The following is a 25068-nucleotide window of genomic DNA, read 5'->3' as shown; positions in this document are numbered from 1 at the left end:
CTGTCTTTGATCAGGTTAAAGCTGAGTGTGATACTTCAAACTAAACTTCTGGACGTCAGCACATTAACATCCTTGTTAACGTCATTGTGAGCATGTTAGCAACCTGACATTAGCAGTTAGCGCAAAGCACCACTACCTTGGTACATCCTCACAGAGCTGCCAAGCGTGGCTGAAAACCAGACACACCAGTCTGCAATATGTAACTGAGTTAGAACTGCAATGCTTGGTAGCGCCACAACGTGGTACCTCCCTCTGTTATTACTGTGATGTTCGGACAGTACAGTACAGTACGCTGCAGTTTCTCTCCTCTGACCGACACATACGAGAGACTTAACTAACAAGTTGGTGCTATGTTCTACTGCTCATATATGATAGATAAATATAGCTCCGTAGAGAACTGGCATAGTATGGTCAATGTTGTAGAATAAAGTATCATAAACTATGTTTCCATCCACTTGTCAATCACATTTTCTGAAGTTTGCCAAAAACTTTCATGCCAATAAAGCTGGTGAAAGTGTGTTTCCATACAACGGCTTTAAAGCGAATAAAAACCTGTGCGTAATGACATCACATGCTGTTTCGGCGTCAAATTGATGTATCGAATAGATTTGAGACATTTTAAGGTGTTTCCATTCATTTTGCACTGAATCGAACATTCACGCTAACTAAGTTTTGCTAGACAAAACGGATCGTGCTGTCTACCTACAAATGATTCATAATGTAATAAATTGTAATAGTGCTTATGTGCCAGATGATAGCGACATATCAAGCTATAATAAGACAACAACGTTATTAAAACATCGCTATGATGATGCAGATCAACGTTATGGCATTTCTTAGATTTTTTTGCTATCTACAATAGCCATCGCAGAAATACGTAGCCGAAAATATCTAAAACTTCTTCTTAGCTTTATGGCGGGTTGCAACCATAAAATGATCTAAAACGTAATGGCAATTCATCATTTATTCGGCAAATAACATTTCCATCAGTGTTTATCACATAAGCCATTTAGCGATTAAGATAAAAATCTGATGAGATCGAACATACAAACTTTGTGTCCATATTCAAGAAATTCAATTGAATTTTACTGTTTACATAAGGCATTTTTCATTCAATATCACTTAATTTGCATAAAAATGTGTGGATGGAAACATGGCTAGTGTGGAATCTCCATTCAGTTGTCTGTGGACTCTTTGAGGTAATCGGCTATTTCGGAGCTCCGACTAACTGCTAGCTCCCTCCACCTACACCAGCCACGTTACAAGTTACAGCCAACAACACAATGTCAATTATTTTATTATTAATTATTACAGTTTTTATTATTTTATTTGTTATTGATTTTCCAGCTTTATAAAATTCTGCGTTACATTACAAACGTTGGTTACAACATATAGTATGTGATATGCCCTACAAACTTGTACAATTTGGAGTACCTGACTGCTGATAGGATAAATAGTTTGACATTTACGTGACATGTTTTAATTGCCAGCTAAAAGAGCTTGAGATCAGAAGTGGGCCTGGTAAGCCAGTAGATATCCATCGTTGTACATGTAGATCTGCCTGTTGGTGGGGTTATAGCTCACGCTGGCCACTCCTTTAGCTACCTTCTCCAGTGGGAGCGCTAGTGAGTTGTCCTCTTTGCCTGTTGCCGTGTCAAAAGCGTAGAACACCTCCTCGCGGTAGTCGTCCACATACCGAGTGGCATACAGCACACCGCACACCATGAAAGCGTTGGTCGCCGCCTTCTTGAACAGCGTCGTCTCCCACGTCTGTGAGACATTGAGTGTCTCCGCCTCGCTGTCCCAAGCTAGCCGGCTCACCACAAGATTACCGTGGTTACCGACAGTGGCATACAGGGCCCATAGTCCCGTCTCATCTACCTCCACATCTACGTCACTATTGGGACGGCAGTCATAGTAGCAATACGGGAACTTGTTGTTGAAACCCACGCCGGTGCCTGGAAGTGTGACCCGCTTGACGCTGTTGCTGTTCAGATCGTAGCGGCAGACATCTGCAGAGCGGTAGCAGTGGTAGTACAGCGCTTCGCCGTATAGAACAGCACTGGGACCCTCAATGGTGTCGGCGTGAGTGAAGGATGGAGCGAAGGTGAATTCCCTGTGGTTGACGGAGGCCATGAAGTCTTCGTAGGTTTGGTAGATGCGCAGCGTGTTACCCCAGACGTGGTTGCTGAGCAGAGCCTGAACCCAGTAGCTGTTCTTCTGCCCCTCGCTGTCCATCTGGGCCTGTTTGCCCCATGAACCAGAGATGTAGCTCTTACTGTAGGGACTGACCTTAGTCATGACAGGAGCACTAATGTTGGAGATTAGGCCCCTGAGGCAGTACCTGTGCATGCCTGGAAACAGAGAGAACAAGAAGAGAACGTGAATGTACAGCACCAACCTGATCTCACAGAATTCCGTAAAATGAACACGCACGGGCCCTTAACTCTAAGTCCGTGGCAGTTTCACGGAATTGCAACAAAATCCGTTAAACTGCCACGGAATAATTCCGTTAAATGAACACAGATCGCCAACGGATCGTCAAATTCCGTGATGGGCCCATGGAAGAATCCCGTGAAATAAACACGGATTGCCGAAAAAGAAGACAGCACAGCTACAACTTAATAACTTAACTTAACCTCTGTAACACAGGTATTAAAAACAGGAGACACAAGACGCAAAAACAATAAATAAAGACATAGAAATCGCAAAAACAATAAAGACATAGAAATACTGTAGGATAGTTCTAATAAAAAGGGGTTGAACATCGCCTGTTTTCCTTTTCTTCCCTGTTGAAAAATGCGTCCATACTTTACAATACATGTTGTTTTCCTATTTGAATAAGTTTGCTAAAATCAGAACACTCATCTCTTGTTGCCACATCAGACTTCACATCATCACACTTTTTAAGAAAAGTGGCAAGTACTTGGATAACAGGATGAATCTGTAGATACACATAACTTATTGTCAAAGTAAGTTTGGTTGGAGTATGTTTTAATGCCGGAGATGCATTTTTTAAGATCCTTCTCTCCATACTGTATAACCATTCAATGCTTCAACAATAGTTGGACTGTTGAGTAGTGTAACTGACAAATAAGGCCAAAACATATGCAATTTGCATACAATTTCTTTAAATTGCTACTGTACTGCACATTTGGAGGTAATGCACATTTTTACTTGGAGTGTTCATCATAGTTCTTGAAATGAATGAGTGAGTGCTCTCTTACACACACTTTCAGACACTTTCTCACACACACACACACATGTACACACACACATACACACACACACACACACACACACACTTACCTCTGAAGTCTTTGGGGATGGACTTGCAGGACTCAGCGCTGTTCTTCAGGTAGCGCAGTTTCTCTTTGACAGTTTTCAAGTTAATTGTGTCTGACATTTGCATCCGTTCTACATCGCTACGCAGTTTACCCACCTAACACACACACACAAACACACACATTTATATTTACAACATTGTTCACGGACCGTTAAATTAACTTTCACTTTAGAACATTTTAAACAGCACAGTTATGTTTCTTCATATCATCATAAAATGTCAGTAAGGTCCTAATTTTCTCTCTTTCATATCTGTTTTATACCCATGACATGACACCATGACCAAAGGCGTAACTTTGTGTTTACAGTTTTTTACGATCGCTATGACACTTTTTTCAATACTTTTAACAACTTTCCTAAACTCTTAACACAGTTAGCACAACATCCGTCTTTGTATGTTATACAATTACCACATTTCTTGTTGCTTTGACACAAAATGCATACAGTTAACACTAATTTCAAATGATTGAACTTCTTTTACAGTTTTTTCCAACTGCTTACACACGTTTTCAAAACTATCTCTCCTTTTTTCAAAACTCTACACACAATTCCCAAAACTGCACACACAAAATGCAAAATGCCTCACATCTCCTTCAAAATGAAACACTGCATTCAAAATACCATAAACACATCTCAAAATGAAGCATTTGCATCAAATGGCAAACACTTTTTTCATAATAGTAAATTTTTGGATATACCATGTACACACTGTTGTTCTAAATCTAAAGCTCTTTTGTCTTTCATAGGCTTATATCTACAATGTTCTAGAGAGAAAGTAGTCTGCTGAAAGTGGTTGAAAAGTGCACTGTAAAAAACAATGTAATGTTACAGTAAAACAGAAAATATGTATTGGGCAAAACATTACGTCTGTAAGAGTAGCCCAGTGTTGTATACAGTAGCATGAAACAAGAAAAAAAAGTATAAACATATGTAAACCAAAGGTATCATTTTTAGAATAAAGAATGTGTGTGTGTGTGTGTGTGTGTGTGTGTGTGTGTGTTGTGAGTGTTTGTGCGTGCTTGTGTGTGGGCGGGGGGGGGACAGAATTGTATGCACTTTGTGCACAACAAAGTCTGATTGATTTGTAATGCTGAAATAGTCATTAGATAGTTGCATGCAGTATGGACGCCACTATAAAGCTACTCAAGATGGGCTTCTCTCCCTGATCTCATCAGAAATGGCTCTCCTTCTTACTCTTCTTCCCTCCTCCTCCTCCTCGTTGTTATCCCCTGTCTCTCCCTCCTCCTCCTCTTGCTCTCTGTCTATTGTTGGCATCCATTGTTCCAAACAGGTAATCTGACCTTTGGCCTCTGTATAGGCCTATACTAAAGCAATGATTGGTTAGTGTTCAGTTATGACATAATGTGTTTGCACATGTGAGGAGTGTGTGTGTGTGCGCTGGTAAATAAGTGTAGCATTTTGATTGGTTGTGTTTAGAAATGGATAGCAAGTCACTTCTTGTTAGATTTTTGTGTCTTAGGTAGAGAATTGTGTTTAATGTTTTGAAAAAAGTGTTTTATGCAATTGAAAACTGAGTGAAAGGCTGAGAAATAGCTTATGGTTTTGGAGATTTGCTGGGTAGTTTTGCACTTTGAGTGAGAGGTTTCAAAAATTGTGTGACATGAAAAGATTTTGTGTGTAAGCAGTTGGAAAAAACTGTAAACACAAGCTCCACCAAGACCAAAACAATGGATCTTTTCTGCCAAATTTACAAATGCTTTCACACTGTATGTCAGAACAGATAACATCATGTTCTAAACCTAACTTATAGGCTAAAGTCAAAGTGAACAGCTGATCATATTGTAAATTGAAACACAAATATATCCCCTGCATTTTATACATGCATTTATTGAGAAACAGCTTATTGAAGTTATGCAAATAGATCAATCACAGCTGATTCCCTTCTAGGAAACACACTCAGGTGTTGAGGTTCTTTCAATCGCATGATCATATGGTAGTACAGTAAAAGAGGACCTATTTGAACAATATACTGTAGATGAACACAGAAAATAAGAAAAATGCCTTGACGAGGGAGAGGAAGAGGAGTAGTCTCCTTTTTTTCCTAAACCGTACATTCTATAAAAATACTCTGAGATGGGTCAATAATTTTTGTATTGAATCTCTGCAGCAAAAGAAACAAATTGGTGGCCAGGTTGGCTCAGTGGGTAGAGCAGGCGCACATATACTTGGAGGTTTGTACCTCAACGCAGAGGTCCAGGGTTCAAACTTGTGACGATATACTGCATGTCTTCCCCCTCTCTCTCCCCTTTCTCAACTAGCTTTCCTGTCAAATAAAGGCAGAAATGCCCAAAAAATAATCCTTAAAAAAAATGTACTGAACACAACAAAACAAAAATGTAGAGGCTTCAGGAGAAACTGCAGTGCAAAACACAATATATGATCAATGCAATCACTTTTGTTGTATAAGGGCAGACCTGACACATGTAAAATAATGCTGTTTCTGTAATTCCATGGGATGTTAGTGTTTTGTATGATATTGTTCTATGATTGACTAAATGTTCCTGTTGGGAGAGAACATGTGTTAGTGTTTTGAAGAATTATTTGATTTTGAGACATATTTGGTGGACATAGTGTATTGTATTAGTGTATTTCACGATCGCTATGACAATTTTTTCAATAATTTTAACAACTTTCCTAAACTCTTAACGCACCAACACACCTACAACACACGATTGGCAAAACAGTTAATTTCATGCTCAAAATCACACATTGTAAACTAAACTCCAACACTGATTTTCAAAATACAATAATTCACTAACACAATACACTATGTTTACCAAAACAATGCAATCATGTCTCAAAATCAAATACTTCTTCCACAACACTAACACAGGTTCTCTCCCAACAGGAACATTTAGTCAATCATAGAACAATATCATACAAAACACTAACATCCCATGGAATTACAGAAACTGCATTATTTTATATGTGTCAGGTTTGCCCTTATACAACAGACACAAGTGATTGTATTGATCATATTGCACTGTAGTTTCTGTTGAAGCCTCTCTACATTTTTGTTTTGTTGGGTTTAGTACATTTTTTTTGAAGATTCTTTTTTGGGCTTTTCCGCCTTTATTTGACAGGACAGCTAGTTGAGAAAGGGGAGAGAGAGGGGGGGGGGAAGACATGCAGGAAATCGTCACAAGTCGGATTTGAACTCTGGACCTCTGCGTCGAGGCACAAACCTCCAAGTATATGTGCGCCTGCTCTACCTGCTCACCATTTTGTTTCTTTTGCTGCAGAGATTCAATACAACAAATGATTGACCCATCTCAGAGTATTTTTATAGAATGTACGGTTTAGGAAAAAAAGGAGACTACTCCTCTTCCTCTCCCTCGTGAAGGCATTTTTCTTATTTTCTGTGTTCATCTACAGTATATTGTTCAAATAGGTCCTCTTTTACTGCACTACCATATGATCATGTGATTGAAAGAACCTCAACACCTGAGTGTGTTTCCTAGAAGGGAATCAGCTGTGATTGATCTATAACTTCAATCAGCTGTTTCTCAATAAATGCATGTATAAAATGCAGGCAATATATTTGTGTTTCAATTTACAATATGATCAGCTGTTCACTTTGACTTTAGCCTATAAGTTAGGTTTAGAACATGACGTTATCTGATCTGACATACAGTGTGAAAGCATTTGTAAATTTGGCAGTAAAGATCCATTGTTTTGGTTTTGGTGGAGCTTGTGTGTAAAAGAAGTTCAAGCATTTTAAATTTGTGTTAACTGTATGCATTTTGTGTCAAAGCAACAAGAAATGTGTTAATTGTATAGCCTACACAGACGGATGTTGTGCTGTGTTAAGAGTTTAGGAAAGTTGTTAAAAGTATTGAAAAAAGTGTCATAGTAATCGTAAAAAACTGTATTGTATTTTGAAAATTAGTGTTGGAGTTTAGTTTACAATGTGTGATTTTGAGCATGAAATTAACCAATTGTGTGTTGTAGGTGTGTTGGTGCGTTAACAGTTTAGGAAAGTTGTTAACAGTATTGAAAAAATTGTCATAGCGATTGTTAAAAACTGTAACATTGGGGGGGGTGGTTGATCACATGATGAATAAGTGTGGCCCTGACCTCATCAGAGATGGCTCTCCTTCTTTCTCTTCTTCCCTCCTCCTCCTCCTCATTGTTGCCCCCTGTCTCTCCCTCCTCCTCTCCTTGCTCGCTGTCTATTGTTGGCATCCATTGTTCAAAACAGGTAATCTGACCTTTGACCTCTGTATAGGCCTATACTAAAGCAGTGATTGGTTAGTGTTCAGTTAAGCATAATGTGTTTGCACATGTGAGGAGTGTGTGTGTGTGCCCTATGAAATAAGTGTAGCATTTTGATTGGTTGGGTTTGGAAAAGTCACTTCCTGTTAGATTTTTGTGTCTTAGGTAGAGAATTGTGTGTAGTGTTTTGAAAAAAGTGTTTTATGCAATTGAAAACTGAGTGAAAGGCTGAGAAATAGCTTCTGGTTTTGGAGATTTGGTGTGTAGTTTCGCACTTTGAGTGAGAGGTTTCAAAAATGCGGTGTGACATGAAAAAAATTTTGGTGTAAGAGGCAAATAATAGTAAGAACTGTTGAAAAAAAACTGTAAAAAGTATTAAAAAAAAAGTGACAAAACGTTAAACAAAGGCAAATAACTCAAGCAAAGGAACAAAAATAAAAAACGCCGAAGAAGGCAATTAAAACCCTCGAAAGAATTGTCAAAAAAACTCATAAAAGGCAACAAAAACACTGAAAATTCAACAAAACAGAAGTTATATATTTATTTTTTGCTGTAATATATTGCTATCTGCTGATGCAACAACGCAGATTTCAGTAAGTTTAGTAAGGTTTCAGTTTATGTTACTCGTGTATGCTAATTAGACTGCCACTCTAGGAACAATTTTAGTGTCAGTCCATGTTGTGCTGTACCTCTGTGGAGAGTTTCTGGGATTGGGCGGTGTTAGCCTGGCTGTGGATATCACCGATGTCTGTCTCCAGCCGGCTGAGTTCCTCAACCAGCCGGGGTAGAGCCAAGTGTGTGTACAGGCCCTGGTTGTTCAGGTACAGGTGAGGATTCAGCCGCTCCGTCATGTTCTGAATCACAGCCTGGATCTCAGGGAGACGCTGGATGGACAAGTCCACCTGAATGGAGACACAGACAGAAACTGAAACTTCTTCAGGTTTTCAGGTTGTAGAAATAGTAATCATAATAATCATTATTGCAGAATCAAATTGAGATGTCCCATCATAATAAATGTTTCATAACCAGTGTGGTACTGTGGTACAATGTTATAATAAAGGTGGGGGGGAGGGGGGAGGACCCTGTGTAGTTCTCACCTGTTTCTGCAGGCTGGTCAGAAATCCTTCACAGGACTGAACCTGCAGCAGCACGGCCTCGTAGCTCACAGCAGGGAACGCCCACATGGTGGAGTTCACCTCGCAAACACACGAGCCGTTCTTCTTCAGGCCCGGCACGCGCTGAGCCTGGCCGCCACCCTGCAGGCACACATACAAAACAAACTCAGTTAGAGTTCCAAAGATTAAAGGGTAACTACGGTTTTTTTCAACATGGACCCTATTTTCCTATGTATTTGTGTGTATGTGACTGAGGGGAACAACAATCTTTGACATTGATTCAGTATTAAAGTGCTAGGCAATATTAGGCAGCACGGTGGCTCAGTGGTTAGCACTTCTGCCTCACAGCAAGAAGGTTCTGGGTTCAAACCCAGGTCGTCCCAGGCCTTTCTGTGTGGAGTTTGCATGTTCTCCCCGTGCTTGCGTGGGTTTCCTCCGTGCCCTCCGGTTTCTTCCCACCATAAAAACATACATGCAACTAGGACTGCAGTTGAAAATTAGCCGTCTGGCTAACACTGGCGCATTTACAGAAATGTTGATTAATGTGCATTGTCCTAATATAAATAAATAAATCTTCTGATATTATGCTTTTTGACTTACCATCTCCAACAGAAAACACTGTTCACAAACTGCTCCAAACAGCTCTATTGTAGTCCAGCCTTTACTTCAGAGACAAGACATGTTATAATGCTTGCCTAGCTACTAGCATGGCATGCCCTCATACTCTGCTTCTGACTGGCTAGTAGTCCTTACCTAGGTACTGTCAGGGCACGTCCTCATACTCTGCTTCTGACTGGCTAGTAGTCCTTACCTAGGTACTGTCAGGGCACGTCCTCATACTCTGCTTCTGACTGGCTAGTAGTCCTTACCTAGGTACTGTCAGGGCACGCCCTCATACTCTGCTTCTGACTGGCTAGTAGTCCTTACCTAGGTACTGTCAGGGCACGCCCTCATACTCTGCTTCTGACTGGCTAGTAGTCCTTACCTAGGTACATGTGCAGTACAACAAAAATATGGTGTTTTTTTGAAAATTAAACCATGTAAACCTTTTGTGATATAACCTCTAAATACCTGAAAATGAGCATAATATGAGCACTATGAGCACTTAAAGCGTGAGCGCTGTAACCGGTAGCCATAGACCGGGCTGCAGTATAACCCCATGGGGCAAATGTGCATTGTCATTTGGTCCACTAAAAGTTCTGTTTTTGCCACTGAAAGGCTCAGATTATTATTCTAAGTGTCTGACAACATTATAGAAATGATCCCTACAGCTACAAGATTCACAATTGCCCTGTTAACTCACATTGTAGCTTGTTTCAAAATGGAGTCCAAGTGATGTTTAACAACACTCCTACTCAAAAAGCGACATTTCAAAAATTGAATTTTAGACATTTATTTACTATTTTCATTCATATATTACACCTTCTCCAGGTAGGGAATGAGTCCTTACCCCCTTACCCCAAGTGAAGGAGTTCAAGTACCTTGGGGTTTTGTTCGCGAGTGAGGGGACAATGGAGCGGGAGATTGGTCGGAGAATCGGCGCAGCGGGTGTGGTATTACATTCAATTTATCGCACCGTTGTGACGAAAAGAGAGCTGAGCCAGAAAGCTCTCGATCTACCGGTCAGTTTTCGTTCCTACCCTCACCTATGGTCATGAAGGCTGGGTCATGACCGAAAGAACGAGATCCAGGGTACAAGCGGCCGAAATGGGTTTCCTCAGGAGGGTGGCTGGCGTCTCCCTTAGAGATAGGGTGAGAAGCTCAGTCATCCGTGAGGAGCTCGGAGTAGAGCCGCTGCTCCTTTGCGTCGAAAGGAGCCAGTTGAGGTGGTTTGGGGCATCTGGTAAGGATGCCCCCTGGGCGCCTCCCTAGGGAGGTGTTCCAGGCACGTCCAGCTGGGAGGAGGCCTCGGGGAAGACCCAGGACTAAGTGGAGGGATTATATCTCCAACCTGGCCTGGGAACGCCTCGGGATCCCCCAGTCGGAGCTGGGTAATGTTGCTCGGGAAAGGGAAGTTTGGGGTCCCCTGCTGGAGCTGCTCCCCCCGCGACCCGACACCGGATAAGCGGACGAAGATGGATGGATGGATGGATATTACACTACTTTTGTGAACCCACAACTTTTGTAAACTCATGTCAAACACCAAAACAATTAAGCGTAAGTATCTTTTCCCAAGAGATTATTTATAATTTGGGTCAAAATATCTCTTTATATAGGGGCTCTGGATCAATTTTGGGCATCACTATACATAAAGCTGAGTTTGTTCTGAACATTTAGATATGAAACACAGGTCAGGCTAAATGCTAAAACTCTAAAAATTCAAGAAGAAATCAAAAAATGCCCTCAGACCTCAGAGGGTTAAAGAGATTGATGCCCACACCAACGCAAAATTATAACCTTCAGGCCACGTATGTAAGCTACGGCGAAAGCTCTGCATGGAGCCTCCGTAGAAGCATAAATCACACTAGAGACTGCACTCACAATATAAAAAAATTTAATAAACGCCTCCGCATAATGGCATAAAGTGCTATATATCTTGTTAGTTGTCCTAAGTTTCTAATAGTATGATATCAAGATTGAACTCACTGATGAGAGCAGCAGTAGGAGCAGCAGCAGCATGTTCACAGCTGGAAAGATGAAGGGTGGACTGACAGGAACAGAATCTGATCGTACTGAAATCAGCACCCTTTCCTCTTCTCTTTTCGCTAATACACACAATCACAACAAACACACGTGTCCCTGACTTGCGTCTCGTCGCTGATGAGTCACTACAGAACCATAAAAAACATTTCCTGTGGATGTGAAACTCTAAAAATGTGAAACTATGGAGTTTCCAAACAGTTATGGTCAAGCCAGGAGTTCCCTATATTTTTCCCACTTCCTCTCACATATTACGGCAATAAGACTGCACAAATTAAACCAGGTGACATCCTGTACTGTCAAACTGGGAAAACAACAAATACAATGGGATTAAGAAGGCTAGTCTAAACATACCTGTTGTGTGCATGTAATAAATATCTTCTGAATTTATGTTTGTTAGCTACGTATTAGCTACAGGGCCCTACAGTGTAATGTAATACAAGGATAACCAGAGCTTTTCACATCTTGACCAGATGTAGCTGGAGATATTAGCTGAAGACTAAAAGTGGGGATATTGCCAGCCAAGAACATTCTGAACAGTGGACAGGAGGAAGAGAAGGAGGGAAATGAAGAAGGAGAAGGCAGTAAACTGGAGAGACCAGGTGGGTCAGAGCAGGAGAAGACCACAGAAGGAGATGCAGAAATAAGTGAAAGAGAAGAGGGAAAGGAAGAATTGACTGTGAGGGATGAAGAGGAGGCTGCAGATTTAGAGAGAGGGACAGAGGCAGGGAGTGATCAGGAGGAGGCAGATGAAGATGACAGGGAGGAAGAGGTCTGCAGTTACCCCTGGACCATATGATTTGTTTATATTCTCCTTCCATATAAATTGCAGTACAGTAGCATAACATGTCATGTCACTCAGTAAAATTTAATTTTTTCAGTTTTTGGCTATATAGATTTGTAAAGATTTCTCGTTAATGCGATTATCTAATCAACCAATCATATGGCAGCTGCTTCAATGCATTTAGAGGTGTGGTCCAGGTCTAGACAATCTCCTGAACTCCAAACTGAATGCCAGAATGGGAAAGAGAGGTGATCTAAGCTAGTTTGAGCGTGGCATGGTTGTTGGTGTCAGACGGGCTGGTCTGAGTATTTCCCAATCAGCTCAGTTACTGGGATTCTCACCCACAACCATTTCTAGGGTTTACAAAGAATGGTCTGAAAAAGGAAACACAGCCAGTATGCTGCAGTCCTGGGGGGTGAAAATGCCTTGTTGATGCTAGAGGTTAGAGGAGAATGGGCCGACTGATTCCAGCTGATAGAAGATCAACTTTGACTCAAATAACCTCTCGTTACAACCGAGGTACGCATCAAAGCATTTGTGAAGCCACAACACGCACAACCTTGAGGTGGATGGGCTACACCAGCAGAAGACCCCCCCGGGTACCACTCATCTCCACTAACAATAGGAACATGAGGCTACAATTTGAACAAGCTCACCAAAATTGGACAGTTGAAGACTGTAAAAATGTTGCCTGGTCTGATGAGTCTCGATTTCTGTTGAGACATTCAGATGGTAGATTCAGAATTTGGTGTAAACAGAATGAGAACATGGATCTGTCATGCCTTGTTACCTCTGGGCAGGGTGCTGCTAGTGGTGGGGGTGTAATGGTGTGGGGGATCCCTTTCACCTTCAGAACTGCCTTCATTCTTTGTGTCATTGATTCAACAAGGTGCTGGAAGCATTCTTTAGAAATGTTGGCCCATATTGATAGGATAGGGTCAAACACAGTATTAGTATGGTGTTCCTAATAATCCTTTTGTTTGATCATATTTTCTGATACAATAAGACACATTCTGTTCTACTTTCTGTTCTATTTGTCTGTATCAGTAAATATGATTAATTAATTCAATGTCCGCTAAATTCAATTTTATTTATAGTATCAAAACGTCAATTGAAGAGTTTAATTCACACTCCTGGCTCTGCATCTTTCTGCATTTGGGTTCTGAATATCATTCACTTGAAATAATAAGTCACCTAAAACTAAAACTCATGCTTCAAAACAGTTATTGTCTCATAAAGTAATTGCCCTTGAAATGAAAAATACCTTTGGAACTGTGTAAACAATGGTGGTCAAAATGTTTGGATGTGTTAAATGAGTGTATTGGCATGCCTTTTCGAGTGGCATCCATGGTATTGAAAGGGGGATTTAAGTCTTGTATGTTTTGTTGTGCATGATCAAAAATCACCACGCACCTCTGCTTTTTTCACAAAACACACCCTGGTTACCACTATACTGACATGTATGATTCCAGTAGCCTAAATAATGTCCAGTGAGAAGCTGTCTTTACTTAGATACTATTTTTACAATGGAAAACAGAGGACTTATAGAGAAGAAGAAGAAGAAGAAGAAGAAGAAGAAGAAGAAGAAGAAGATGAAGAAGAAGAAGAAGAAGAAGAAGATGACTATATTAATCCCACAAGGGGAAGTTACATTTTAATTAATACATTTTAAGAATTGTGAGCTTTGTCACAAGCACCTGAAGCTCAACATCAGCAAAACCAAAGAGGAAGCGGAGACCCCTCTCCTGGTTCTTATCCAGCGAGAGGAAGTGTCAAGGGTGGACTCAAGTACCTTGGGGTCCAAATTAATACCAAAAACTGTACTGAAATGTAAAAGTTGCAGACCATCTGTCTGTCTGTCTGTCTGTGGAACTTCTTAAGTGGATATTTTTATGCGCTCAGTGCAGAGTCATTTCTTTCTGTTCCTGAATCCAGCTACCACATCCACAGATACTGTGTGCGCTCCAGTAACCAAAGGCACGTATTGGTGGCCACTGCTTCCCTTTCACATTTTAACATCAAGCGATTATTATTTCGGTCCCTCCAGGCCTTCATCAAGAATCCCAGGTGCGGGCAGCATTTGTCACTCATACGTACAGGTAATCAACATCCCAATTATTATATAATGCATAAGTATTGCAATTGAATTGGGATGTTGATAGCCTGTATGAGTGTCAAATGCTGCACAAGTGACACGTGTGTTGATTGAGAGATACTCCCATTGATAAGTCTGTCAGAATGTTCGCTGTTTGAGATACTCTCGATGAAGGTCCGGAGGGACCAAAACCTTAGTTTTTTGTAAAGAAACGGTGATGCTTTAGCAGAAGCAGAGTGCGGGATTTGTTCCTTTGTTTCCAACTTTAAAAAATTAATTATTTTTAATGTATGTATAGGTTTTCAGTATTCAAAAAATATATTGTTTTTTGGGGAACTGAAATGCTCCGTTTGGTCTGAGCTGGCTGCAGCATCGTGTCTGTGTCTGAAACTCTTTTGGCATTGTCCTAATATAAATAAATAAATCTTCTTCTTCTTCTTCTTCTTCTTCTTCTTCTTCTTCTTCTTCTGAATCTATTTATCAATGGAGGACACATGACAAGTGATTTACAGAGTAGCATGAAGGTTATGCTGCAGCAATTGAATTTCAGTCGGACGTTAAGGTCAGGCTGATATATTTGTTTTCTGTATTTATTTCATATTCATTTTTTGTATGTTTGTTTGTTTAGGTTTTCTGTGGCAATAAACCTTGGAGGGGGAGCAAAGGGAGCAGCATACATGAAAGCTCATGTATCAGGGGTTCTCAAACGTATCACTCAAAGGGCCGCATCTGATTTTTTTTTTTAGGTCAGGGATCCGGACAACTGATGATAACAAAAACAGGTAATTAAACTTACTTATAACGTTTAAGCAACAAATATTCAAGTTGAGTTCAGCTGATACTAAAGTGCTGCTTTAACCTTAATGAAACAATAATAATAATCCAATACTATAATATGCATAATGAGTACTTTCACCGCTTGATGCATCGTGCATTTTGCTGTTGACATGTCTTAAAACATTCTGTAGCTGTATGAGTCATACTATGATGGAGAAAGTGTGCCTGGAAATTAGTATTTTTACATTGTGTTATGTGCTAATTGTGCTACTAAAGTAAAGGATATTTCCCCAATGATCTTAGTGCTCCAAAAGGGAAAGTTTTAGCTCAAATATCTTATTTAACATCTGTCAGTATTCATGGAGTTTTCCCTTCATTATATAAAAAAGTCCATGTGGCTGCTATTCCAACCACAAGGAGGAAGTGATCACATTGTGAAAGATACATGACTAATGGCACACACACCCACACCCACACCCACACACACACACACACACACACACACACACATACACCCACACACACACACACAAACACATTTTGGTACCCATATTGTGACTGTGCTACCAGATTGTGGACCCCATAATGTAATACAGACACAAGTTAGGGAGTGTTCACAAGTTAGAAACTGCAGTCAGACACAGTCATAGTCACGGTGTGTTCAGGGACGGTTTCATTCAGCTCTGCTCTCTGCTCCGCCATGAAGCTGTATGTGATCGTTCTACTATGTGCTCTGTTCACCCTCACCCAACAGGTAAGAAAACACTAAGCCTGTAACAATTATTACTTTTTACATAATTGCGGTTTCTTTGTTTAACTGCAATTAATTCCCATATTAGCCAAGGTCTTAAGGCGTAGGACTGGTAGCTGCTGATTTTGTTTAGATATGCCAAATTGTAATATATGGACTATATATTTTTACTATTATTGTTATTGTTAGATGTTGGGACTTGACCCTTTACATGTTCAACAAAAATGACAAGGGGGGGAGGCAGGTACAGTTAGAATGTTTAAAAATCTTATCTTATCTTATCTTATCTGGGTCACATGACATGATTTAACCAAAAGATGTACCCTGGGATTCACTCTAAACTATAATTTGTTTCAAAAAGTAATAAATAAATATTTTTAAATCTGACTAAAAGAGACAATTATATTGCAATTATTTCTGAGACAATGGATTGTACAGCTATATTTGTTACAGCTCTAGAAAATACTAAGAAAATGTTGATTACTATGTCATTTTATATTTGATTACAGATAATCGCACACTGCCCATTTCTAACTATTTTGGCCAACAGTCAAATAGTGAAACCAAGGGTCCTGACCAAGCGCGTCTAAATATGACACTAAAGGAGACTTTTAGAGTCAACAACAAACGCCACCTGACAAAGCATCGCTTTTTGATGCGATGGGATGTGTTGGTAAATCAGCCATTCACGAACCTTGCCGTAGTCGCCAACTGTCCAGTTGGTATTAAAACCTCTTCTTGTACTTTTCTTTGAATCCTCCTCATCTTGATTGCTTGTTTCAGTCAGCCTCTTCACCCCCAGTAATCTGCCGGCACATTTTCTGAGCTCAATTCAACAGTGGCAAAAAAACAACTAACGTTTAATATTCTTAATTTCAGGCACCTTCACCACGCGATAAGTGTTCATGTGAGTTGACAAATTCAGAGAAGGCATTCCCTCATGAAAAACTCGGCTCAGTTGAGACCAATGCTTTAAAATGCAATAGCAACATCACCCCACAGAAGGTAAGTAGCTGCGTTATCCTCTGAACCCAGTGGATTGGGGGGGCACCAGGGGTCAATCATATTTTGGGGTCGGGGGCGGGGGTTGGGGGGGTGGCCACCCCGGGCCCCCCCTCAAGACCCGCCCCTGCCACCAATATCCAGGCCTACGAGTACAGCTGAAATGATTAGACCATTAAACACTGATTGACAGAACTGTTGTTGTTCTTGTTGTTGTTGATGATTGTTTCCAGCTTCTAAAATGTGAGGATTTTTCTTTACTTTTAATACTTTAAATACATGTCCTGATGATACTTACATGCCTTTACTAAAGTAATATTTTCAATACATTACTTTAACTTCTAACAGAGTAATATTACAGTGTGGTTTTAGTACTTTTACTGAAGTAAAAGATCTGAATACTTATATTTGCACCGTAGTGATGCTGTTTAATGTGCTAACTAAATGTGCAGTATAACTGAATTGTACTTTTTCTGTATTTAAACAAAATGACATGTAATCAATTATTTCTAAAAGGCTTTTTATTCGATTCATGAGTTTACTGTTTACATTTCAATGTGTGAATGAAACAGACTCATTTTGAGACATCATTTAGGATCTGAATACTTGTTCCACCACTGAATAATAATAATAATGCTGCACTTCTGCTGCTGAGTGAGTCCTGAGTGAGCCCAGTGTTGGTCTGCTCTGTGTGCAGACTCTGGAGCTGGAGAGTCTGCTGCTGGGTTTGGAGCGGCGTCTGCCCCAGCTGCAGGACGATGTGTCCATGCTGGAGAGGGAGGATGACGGAGACCTCTACGCAGTCATCAGCCTGCAGGTGATAGAGAACGAACTGAGGGAGATCAAGCTGTTCATGGACAGGCTCAACAGCACCACCCTGGGACACCAGCACCTAACTGCTGACACTAGTCAACAGGTAGAGTCACACAGAGGGCCCCGTTGTTCAAGAAAGCAGCGTCTGTCTGCTTAATATGCAGATTCATTTTGGTATCTATAGCAGGGTTGTTTTTAGGCCATAACCCCTAACCTGAAAGAGAGACTAGCAGGGACCCCCTACTACATATATTGTATTGAGTTGCATATGAAACTAGGCCTAACATAATGTGTAGTGTAAACCTTTATGGTGCTCTACAATAATAAGCTACTATTTACATATTCATATATCATCATGTTTTAATGTCAAGCATACATGTGGAAGTCCTAGTGACTCCTTAAGCTTTACTGTATCGGTGGATGGCTACCATGGCTATTTTACGAATAAGCAGATTTATCTTTTCCAATAATATGTTGGATTTCTAAAAAGAATGCACATCACATGTCAGTTAGTCAGTCTGACATTTATTACATGGATTTTCTGCATTTTCTGCTTTCAGTCAGAAAAAAGATATGATGAATACATACGCTTTTCGATTTTTTCCCCCATCCCTATTCTTTATCATTGTATAAGCCAGTCCAGTGTCTCTGATGACAGCTGCATTCAAGGGCATTCATGTTTGTAAAAAAGAAAATAATAATCCAAACAAATATTGTGATGTCTGTTCTGCTGCTCAGTTGGAGGAACTGAAAGCAGAGATGCAGGAGCTGGAGACGTACGACATCATGCAGGTCGTGAAGACCCAACGAGCCAACAAGGATCTGAAGAAAGAACTGGACCAGTGCAGCAATGGACTCGCCACCATCCAACCCACTCAGCCTCTACAAGGTACTGTATGTGCCAAAACCACACTAAGCACCAGCGTGTTGGGAGATTATATTTTACTTCTCTTTCACTTCCACTGGAGGCCACCAGATGAAATATGACTCCGGTTGTGTAGTAGGAGTGGCGATACAGCATAGTGTTGCAATATTTTCCATGGCAATACTGTATTGATACACAAACGCCAAGTATCGATGTATTATTATCTGTGTGTTGGTCAGTTTGTCTGCATTTTGCAGCAATAACATTGAAGTGAGATGAACATGACCGTTACCCACAGAAACTGACTGGGCTTCCTGATTGAATTTGATGAGTTGCTTGATATTTTACCTGAGCAAAATGAGATATGGTCTGTCCTGTCCTTAACCTCCAGCAAAATTACACCCAATATCAAAGGGCCATTCTGGTTCTCTGTCTACTGTGTCTGCACTTCAATTGAGGTCGATAAGTGGAAGTGATTATCATTGCTCAATCAGCTGTAATTATTATGTACAATTTCTTTCCTTCTCATTTATTTAATATTTTCCCCTTAGGGAACTGCCCCCACGGTAAATTTCTGAACGTAACGGGGCCAAGGGTGTACACAGCAGGAGAGTACCCTGGCTCCTACAAGTATGGAGCCTGGGGTCAGGATCCCAAACCACAGGCGGGGAAGGAGAGCTGGTATTGGCTGGTAATGTTGACCTCCAGCAACAGATACGCCAACTATGTCCGTCTCTACTCCAGCCTGAGCTCTCTCATTGTTGGGGTGAGCACACCAGGTAACGAACCATTGTCTTTTTCTTTACTATTTTAATAATATATGACATAAGACTTTGGTAAACTCATTTCAAGCACCGAAACAATTTGTACAACACATCATAAGTTAAGGTTTGTTTTCAAAAAGAGATTTGAGGACTTTCAATAAGCAAACATGAACATTTCAGCTTTAGCATCAAACTATTTCTTTACACATTGCTCTAGAAAAAATGTGGGCGTCACTATACGGAAAGCTGAGTTTGTTCTGAACATTTTGATATGAAACACATGGGGATCAGTTAAAGATATGTAAAAATGCCCTTAGACCTCAGAGGGTTAAAGCCCCACTGGTAATTACTGTGATCATGTTAAAATGGAAGGGTTGATGGGGGGGCTGATTTTCTATTTCTATTCACAAAGCTCTGGGGAAATGAGCACTCGAGCGATGAGATGTTTTAATGAATGCAACTAATTGGCCCTGGATGTTTCCAAAAATTACAAAAATCCCCACTGCAGTGTGTGAGTTACTGATTGTTTACAGGTAAAAAGAAGACTGTCTGATGTCTCCAGTCTGTCTGTGTATGTACTCAGTGCCTAAATTGGACAAGAAAAAGGTCCAGTCGCATGTGTCTCGCATGTTTGATATATTTATATCTTGTGGGGATGAACCCGAATAGTTGACTATCCGACGACTTGCTCTAAAGAGCCTGATTAGACTGCCCTTCCTCACCGTTGAATCATCGTAGGGTCTGAAAATATGGTAATGAAACACGTTTTAATTCCATGTGAGCTATATGGGGTGCTGAATGGCTAATCATTAATCATAAATCAAAAATCATAAATTATATATTGCCTATTTTGGTAAAAATATCAGCCTAATACAGTTTTTTTCGATTGCTAAACGACAGTGGGCACAACTGGAGTCACATGTGCAAAACTCTAACTACAGTCTGCACAGCAGCAGTTCATGTGGACCAAACTCTAGTTCATTTTTCATTGCTTGAACACAGTTTTCAAAACTCTACACACTTATCCCATGACTTTAACCACAACGTGCACAACACTGTAGATTTACAGCACTTTGTTCAAATGCTAACACACTGCTGTCAAAACTGTTAACCACACATTCAAAACAGAATAGATTTCAGTCTGGTGCCTATCAAACACTGCTGATTGCAATTTTAGCTGAAAGCCTAAGCAGGTGTCTTGTTTTAGACTAGTTAGTGAACATATATGGTATTTATACAGAGAAAGCTCAGAAAGTCTTTTTTTGTATACAAACACCAAATAAGAATGAAACAATTCTACACTGTACTGTTTGAGAGAAACGGGTAAAAGAGCAAAGATACCAATATGTCCAGGTAAGATGTCTGAGGTTATGTACGCAGCTATAAAAAAAAGTGAAAAACACAATATCTTTACAATAGTAAAACTGTGTTCTTACTGTTTTTCAGAAAGTAATGGAGGTGAAAGCAATAGAAACACCACATTACAGTAATTTGTATTTAGAGATAATGCATACATCCAATGTAGGTAGTGCAGACTGTAGTTTGAGTTTTGCACATGTGACTCCAGTTGTGCCCACTGTCGTTTAGCAATCGAAAAAAACTGTAATACTGTTAATAACAATAAGACAAGTGCCGGTACGTACTGGTGATTACTGGCCCATTTCAGGCACTGCATATATGTATAATTGTCCTGTATAATAGGCTATACTTTAACTTTAAAAATGGACTAAACTATTTCCTTAAACAGCTGAACACTGTAATTGTTAGCAAGGAGGAAATAGGAGGTTTGTTGGGGATTATTTTCAGCGGTGAATTAATCCACGTTGCATTAGTGAGTATTTGGGGCAGCAGGACGGTGTGTGTGGGATTGAGTCAAAATAATCTAGTGTGTGTGTTCATGGTAATGATGGAACATGTCATTCAGTGCAAGAGTGTTGTTTGTTGTTTTCAATACTTAGTGGAATTAATTTACTGATTTGGGTCTTTGTAGGATTTATTGATAGTAAGAAAACTAAATACTTAACCTTTAAAAGAGTAGGGTACAAATACTTTGTATTGCTTTCTTTAATATTTAACAAATTATAACAATAAACTTACATATGATTGCATTTGTTCCTTCCCCTCCTGCTCATTCTTCTTCTTTTGCCAGGTAATGTCCAGATCAGCCCCTCTAATCCCACAACCAACACCATCCAGGGGCCAAATGTTGTGCTGTATGGAGGGGAGTTGTACTACAATTGTTACAACCTGGATTCTGTTTGTCGATTCAACCTGACCAGCCAAACTGTTGACACATTACAACTACCCAAAGGCACCAGGTTTGCTGCTTTGTCTTTGAGATCATTATTTGAATGGATGTTGCAGACGGCAGAATAAATGTCTTGTTTCTAAAAAAAAAAAAAAAGACAAAAGTCATGAAATATTTTACATTTGCACGACAATGTTGAATTCTGTAGATTTGTAGGACAACAAAACAAGAATGTAAAATATTAGAATGTAGGAATCAACCAAACGGCACCTTCCGGACCGGAAAAGTGAAGCCATTGCTAAAGTGCCTTAAACCTGCATTCTATCTAATTTCCAGAAGGGAGCGACTTAGTCTGGATCGATGACAGTTCATTTATCAGATAGTTCCTTCACCTTCCGCTTTCTTTGAATTCAGTTTCTAAACTCCGCTCACATTGAGAGACAGCAACCAGAACCGAGCTAGCAACTAAGGTTAAACGCTATAAATGGCAAGTTTTGAAGAAAATTTGGATGTGCTAGCCTGCTTTGTTTTTTCGGGGAATGATTGTAAAGATGTTTACGGCATTTACTCTCCAACTGGCGGCGACTTCCCCGATTGGCAGGGACTTGCTATGTACAAAACACACACGGTGATACACTGGTAAGAGAAAATGAGGTTTAACCATGTATCCAGCTAATTTAAATAGCTCACGTTACTGTATTGTGTCTTTAGCAGGGTGCAAATGTTTCACCAAAACAAGGTCCTTCCCGAGACTATTTTAACGCTCCATCCTCTTTGAGATGCGAGATTAGCGCCACCCAAGACGATTGTGATTGGTTTTAAGAAATGCAAAAACAACCCAGACCGTGTTTTTCTCCTATCCAGGTGTGAATGTGGGGAGTGGCCAGACCCATCTCCACACCACTGTGGAAATAGGTCTGGCAATGCGAGACTAGGGTAAAGAAGTTGGCTTGTACAGTATGTCTATAGGAAAATTACACAGTTACACTTTACTTGAAGTTTTCTACATAAGAGTGACATGGCACTGCCATGAACATGTCATAAAACATTATAAACAAGTCATAAACGTTTATGACATAATGCTTTTTTAGTAAGTGTCATTTGGTTTTGTCATGACAAGTTATGGTTATGGTTAGGGTTAGGGTTAGGGTTCATGTGGGAATGGGATGCTTTAGGGGTGTGGCTACACGCCAAACTGTCAATCATGATGGAGGCTTAACAATGCTAACCCTGGCGCTGTGGACATGAAAATAGACCTGAACATTTTTTGTTATAAAACGCTCTCTGTGTTTTCACTTCATGAAGGTTAATTGGAACATGTAGGCCGACTATAACGGTCTTGTTCAACACCAGCACCTTGCCAACCAAAGCTACCTAGCTAGCAGTAGTGTTAGCCAACCAGCTTTTTGTACTCCCATACATGCAGATGAGCGGAGCAAGTGCCCACAGGTCCCTGTTTACCAGCCTGCAAAACTTGGCTTGATGACTCGCTTCAGCTGGTTAAAAAAATCAACAACTTTCCCTCCTTAGCATTTAGCGCGGCACGTATATAATCACATTATCATGGATCCCACACAACTTCCAGGCAAGTCCCGCCCTACGAAGCAACCTGATTGGTTGGGGTTAGGCATTGACCTCGAGTGGTTAAGGTTAGGATAGCCGATTGGTCAGAGGATAGGACCTGGAACAAATCGGGTTCTGTTACCTTGTGTAAGCATGGAAGCCTGGCCAATAGTAGCATGTGAATGCTATTGAAGGGCGTGTCTAGCCTAGAAGTTGCATGGGTTCCATAATAACGCATTATAACCATAAAGAACACTGGCTTAGCTGTGTCATCCTCCCAGCTATCTTGTCCAAATATGATCACGACTGGCTCCAAAATACCAAGATGGCGACCGCCAAAATGCAAACTCCTAGCTTCAAAACAGCAGTCCACAAACCAATGGGTGACATCCTTGATGCTAGGTCCACTATTATAACATTCTATGGAATCTACCTCTGTAAAAAAAATAATATACTTGTAAAATTATGAATGTACAATTTAACATACTTGTAAAATTATGAAGGTACAAGCACAAAATAATGAGTCCAAGAAAATATACTGATATATTGTTTTCCAAATGAAACATCAGTTCTGTCTCCTGTTTTTTTCAGGTTTAACTCAAAGGGTAACTTCTGCCACCTTGATGAATGCTACCCGTTCACCGACCTGGATCTGGCAACAGATGAGTCAGGCGTCTGGGTGATCTATACCACCACCCAGGACTTTGGCAACCTGGTGCTGTCCAAGGTGGAAGAGGGTGAACCGCTGAGGCTCGGCCAAACTTGGCACACCTCGGTCTTAAAGCAGGGGGTGACCAACACCTTCATGGCATGTGGCGTGCTTTATGCCACACGGTACCTCAACAAGGAGCTGGAGGAGATCTTCTATTCGTTTGACACCACGACAGGAGAGCAGAGGTTCAACATTGGCATCTTCATCAAAAAGATGTCTCCCAACATTTATGCCCTCAACTACAGCCCTGTGGACCAGATGCTGCATGCCTACTGTGACTCCTACATGGTCTCCTATAAGGTTTTGTTTAACCGAAATGGATATGCTGACAACGTTTTCTATTAAAGCCTGTATCTAAATAATGGCTACAGTAATAGTGACCAGCACAAAGAAATAAAGGTGACTCCTTAGTAAAGGCCAGCAAAAAGTTGCATTGAGAAAGTGTGGAATAACTACTACTATACGCCTACTGTACATGGTGCATAGTCTATTTACACGGTAAATTCTGCACAATGTTAATTTGCATTGCAAAACCTAGTTTTCTCTGCAGGTGATTTATGCATATCTTAGAGTGTGAACGCTGTAGTAATATAGTTTATTAGTACTTCTGTCTTATTTGTGTATCATTAAATCTGTCTTAAACACAGTACTGTCCAACTTCTATCTGTGGACATGTTGTTTTGCAGTTTGTATGCACAAAATACAGCCTAATGCGTTTTCATTAACTGGTATTGCTAACATTGGCTAACCTGGATAGATAAAATCCCACAGTGAAAATATGACTTGTTTTAATGGAACACGTTATTGTGCCTAAACATAACCAAACTGTGATCGTTTCACAACTTTAACGTGTTTCAAAACACAACTGTTACGTTTAAATATGAGAATGGAAAACGCTCATGTGTATCGTCATATGGTTTGAAGGACATTTTGTAAATTTGATTTTGTCACAGCAGAGGTGAGAGATGTGCAAACGGAAGTGAGAGCTGCTCCCCATTTATTGAAAACTGAAAATGATCAGACACCTGATTCCACAAATGTCTGACATAAAGTCTTTATTTCTTACTTGTTACTTGATCAGTACATGGACAGAGACAGCTTACTTTTTTATATTTATTTGTATATAATATATTGAAACTTTACATTACACATCTGAATGACAGCAAAGTAGGTAAGAGTCTTTCTACTCTTGTGAATAGAAACAAGCTCATATAGGGAAGACTCCCACAACACGAAACAACCAAATGAGAAAAAAAGAACTTATTGCTCAATACAAATCATTCATAATGGCAGTATAAGGAAGAAGAAAAGTAGTAGTACACAAGAACCAATATCATCATACCAAGATGAGGTTACAC

At 40.2% G+C, this 25068-nt stretch overlaps 2 protein-coding genes across 2 annotated transcripts; one reads left to right on the top strand and one right to left on the bottom strand.

Annotated features, from left to right (window-relative positions):
- Positions 1–1064: 1064 nt before the first annotated feature.
- si:ch211-194m7.4 (olfactomedin-4) lies at positions 1065–11392 on the bottom strand. Its single transcript, XM_039808954.1, has 5 exons — positions 11283–11392; positions 8679–8837; positions 8271–8483; positions 3310–3442; positions 1065–2354 (listed from the first exon to the last, which is right to left on the bottom strand). Exons 1-5 carry the CDS (start codon positions 11313–11315, stop codon positions 1507–1509), a joined length of 1386 nt encoding a protein of 461 aa, XP_039664888.1. The 5' UTR covers positions 11316–11392; the 3' UTR covers positions 1065–1506.
- Positions 11393–15519: 4127 nt separating this feature from the next.
- Positions 15520–24489, top strand: LOC120564173 (olfactomedin-4-like). Its single transcript, XM_039808953.1, has 7 exons — positions 15520–15746; positions 16623–16748; positions 17443–17661; positions 18297–18447; positions 18975–19202; positions 21337–21505; positions 23590–24489. Exons 1-7 carry the CDS (start codon positions 15693–15695, stop codon positions 24053–24055), a joined length of 1413 nt encoding a protein of 470 aa, XP_039664887.1. The 5' UTR covers positions 15520–15692; the 3' UTR covers positions 24056–24489.
- The last annotated feature ends 579 nt before the right edge of the window (positions 24490–25068 follow it).

This window comes from Perca fluviatilis, chromosome 8 (genome assembly GCF_010015445.1).
Source record: "Perca fluviatilis chromosome 8, GENO_Pfluv_1.0, whole genome shotgun sequence".
NCBI lineage: Eukaryota > Metazoa > Chordata > Actinopteri > Perciformes > Percidae > Perca > Perca fluviatilis.
This window is presented reverse-complemented; position numbering and strand designations above follow the sequence as displayed.

What these genes read in the sequence shown, in the direction of transcription:
- LOC120564173 (XM_039808953.1), top strand. Translation starts at nt 15,693, where the DNA reads ATGAAGCTGTATGTGATCGTTCTACTATGTGCTCTGTTCACCCTCACC. An exon ending in TGTTCACCCTCACCCAACAG is followed by an intron (nt 15,747 to 16,622) that starts GTAAGAAAACAC and finishes TCTTAATTTCAG; the next exon opens with GCACCTTCACCACGCGATAA. An exon ending in TGTTGGGGTGAGCACACCAG is followed by an intron (nt 19,203 to 21,336) that starts GTAACGAACCAT and finishes TTCTTTTGCCAG; the next exon opens with GTAATGTCCAGATCAGCCCC.
- si:ch211-194m7.4 (XM_039808954.1), bottom strand. Translation starts at nt 11,315, where the DNA reads ATGCTGCTGCTGCTCCTACTGCTGCTCTCATCA. An exon ending in TCCTACTGCTGCTCTCATCA is followed by an intron (nt 8,838 to 11,282) that starts GTGAGTTCAATC and finishes GTGTGCCTGCAG; the next exon opens with GGTGGCGGCCAGGCTCAGCG. An exon ending in CATCCCCAAAGACTTCAGAG is followed by an intron (nt 2,355 to 3,309) that starts GTAAGTGTGTGT and finishes CTCTGTTTCCAG; the next exon opens with GCATGCACAGGTACTGCCTC.